General features: G+C 49.3%; 1 protein-coding gene across 1 annotated transcript; it reads left to right on the top strand.

Annotated features, from left to right (window-relative positions):
- Positions 1 to 257: 257 nt before the first annotated feature.
- LOC109509341 (cilia- and flagella-associated protein 45-like) lies at positions 258 to 999 on the top strand (the record flags this gene model as incomplete). Its single annotated transcript, XM_019859201.1, has 3 exons — positions 258 to 410; positions 486 to 656; positions 804 to 999. Coding segments are annotated over 3 exons (507 nt in total), but the record flags the coding sequence as incomplete, so codon positions are not given.
- Positions 1,000 to 1,029: the final 30 nt, after the last annotated feature.

Genomic DNA, 1,029 nt, shown 5'->3' with positions numbered 1-1,029 from the left:
GTTGTTTGTCTATGTGTGCCTTGCAATTGGCTGGCCAACAGTCCCGGGTGTACCCTGCGTCTCACCCAAAAACAACTGGGATAGGCTGCTCACCTGCGACCCCAGTGAGGATAAGGGTATAGAAAAGTTTTGGGAGAATGTCATCCTCGTGCGTGTATACGTTGTGATTATCTGAGCCTGTGGATTTTCCATTGGGGTCAGTACTTGTTATCTTACTGTGATTTAATCAGCAGGTATAACTAACAACATATGTTTGTGTGGCCAGGGTTCCATGCAGTGATCCTTCTGGACAGTCCATCATTCTGCCATTATCCGACTTTGAGCGGATTACCGCCAGATCCAACGTTCTCTCCAAGGATGAGAAGAAGGCCTTAAAGGAGGCCCACATGAGTAGGAAAGAGAAAGAAATGGTAGCAAATATTCCCAAAGGGTCAACTTTGTAACTTTACTTGAAACCGCATTTCCAGTTGTGTCCTTGCTCATAGCAGGCGGCCGAGGAAATGAAGCGGCAGATGTTAGAAGCTGACGTGTACCGTCAGGAGAAGCGGGCTCTGAGTGAGGTGGAGATGGAGGCCCACGAGCGAACGCAGCGTCTGCTGGAGCGAGCCGATGCTCTGAGAATGGAGCAAGAGGAGGAGATTAGAGAACTCAACAAGGTAGGAAATATGTGAAGTTAAGGCACCTATTTTGCTTCAAGCACAGTTGTCGAACTCAAGGCGGGTACTGTACTTGTAAAAAAGTTTGAGGACCACTACCTTGCAAGTAATAGTCACTGATGAACTCCATGCCTGTGGGCTGCTCAGGTGATTCTTGGTGCTCAGTGCCAAGCCACACGTGACGCCCAAATCCAGGAGAAGAAGCAAATCCAGATGGAGATGCTGGAGGAGGAGAAGCGTCTGGATGCCATGATGGAAGCTGAGCGCCGCAGGTTCCTGGACAGGGTGGAGCAGACTGATGAACTACGTAAGCAGGAGAGGATCAGGTGACCGCTCTGCCCCCCCCCCCAAAAAAAAAACAAAAAACAAAAAA

This window comes from Hippocampus comes, unplaced genomic scaffold, assembly GCF_001891065.2.
Source record: "Hippocampus comes isolate QL1 unplaced genomic scaffold, H_comes_QL1_v1.1 C16860648, whole genome shotgun sequence".
NCBI classification, from domain to species: Eukaryota; Metazoa; Chordata; class Actinopteri; order Syngnathiformes; family Syngnathidae; genus Hippocampus; species Hippocampus comes.
The sequence above is the reverse complement of the archived record's forward strand: the minus strand, read 5'-3'. Positions and strand labels throughout refer to the sequence as shown.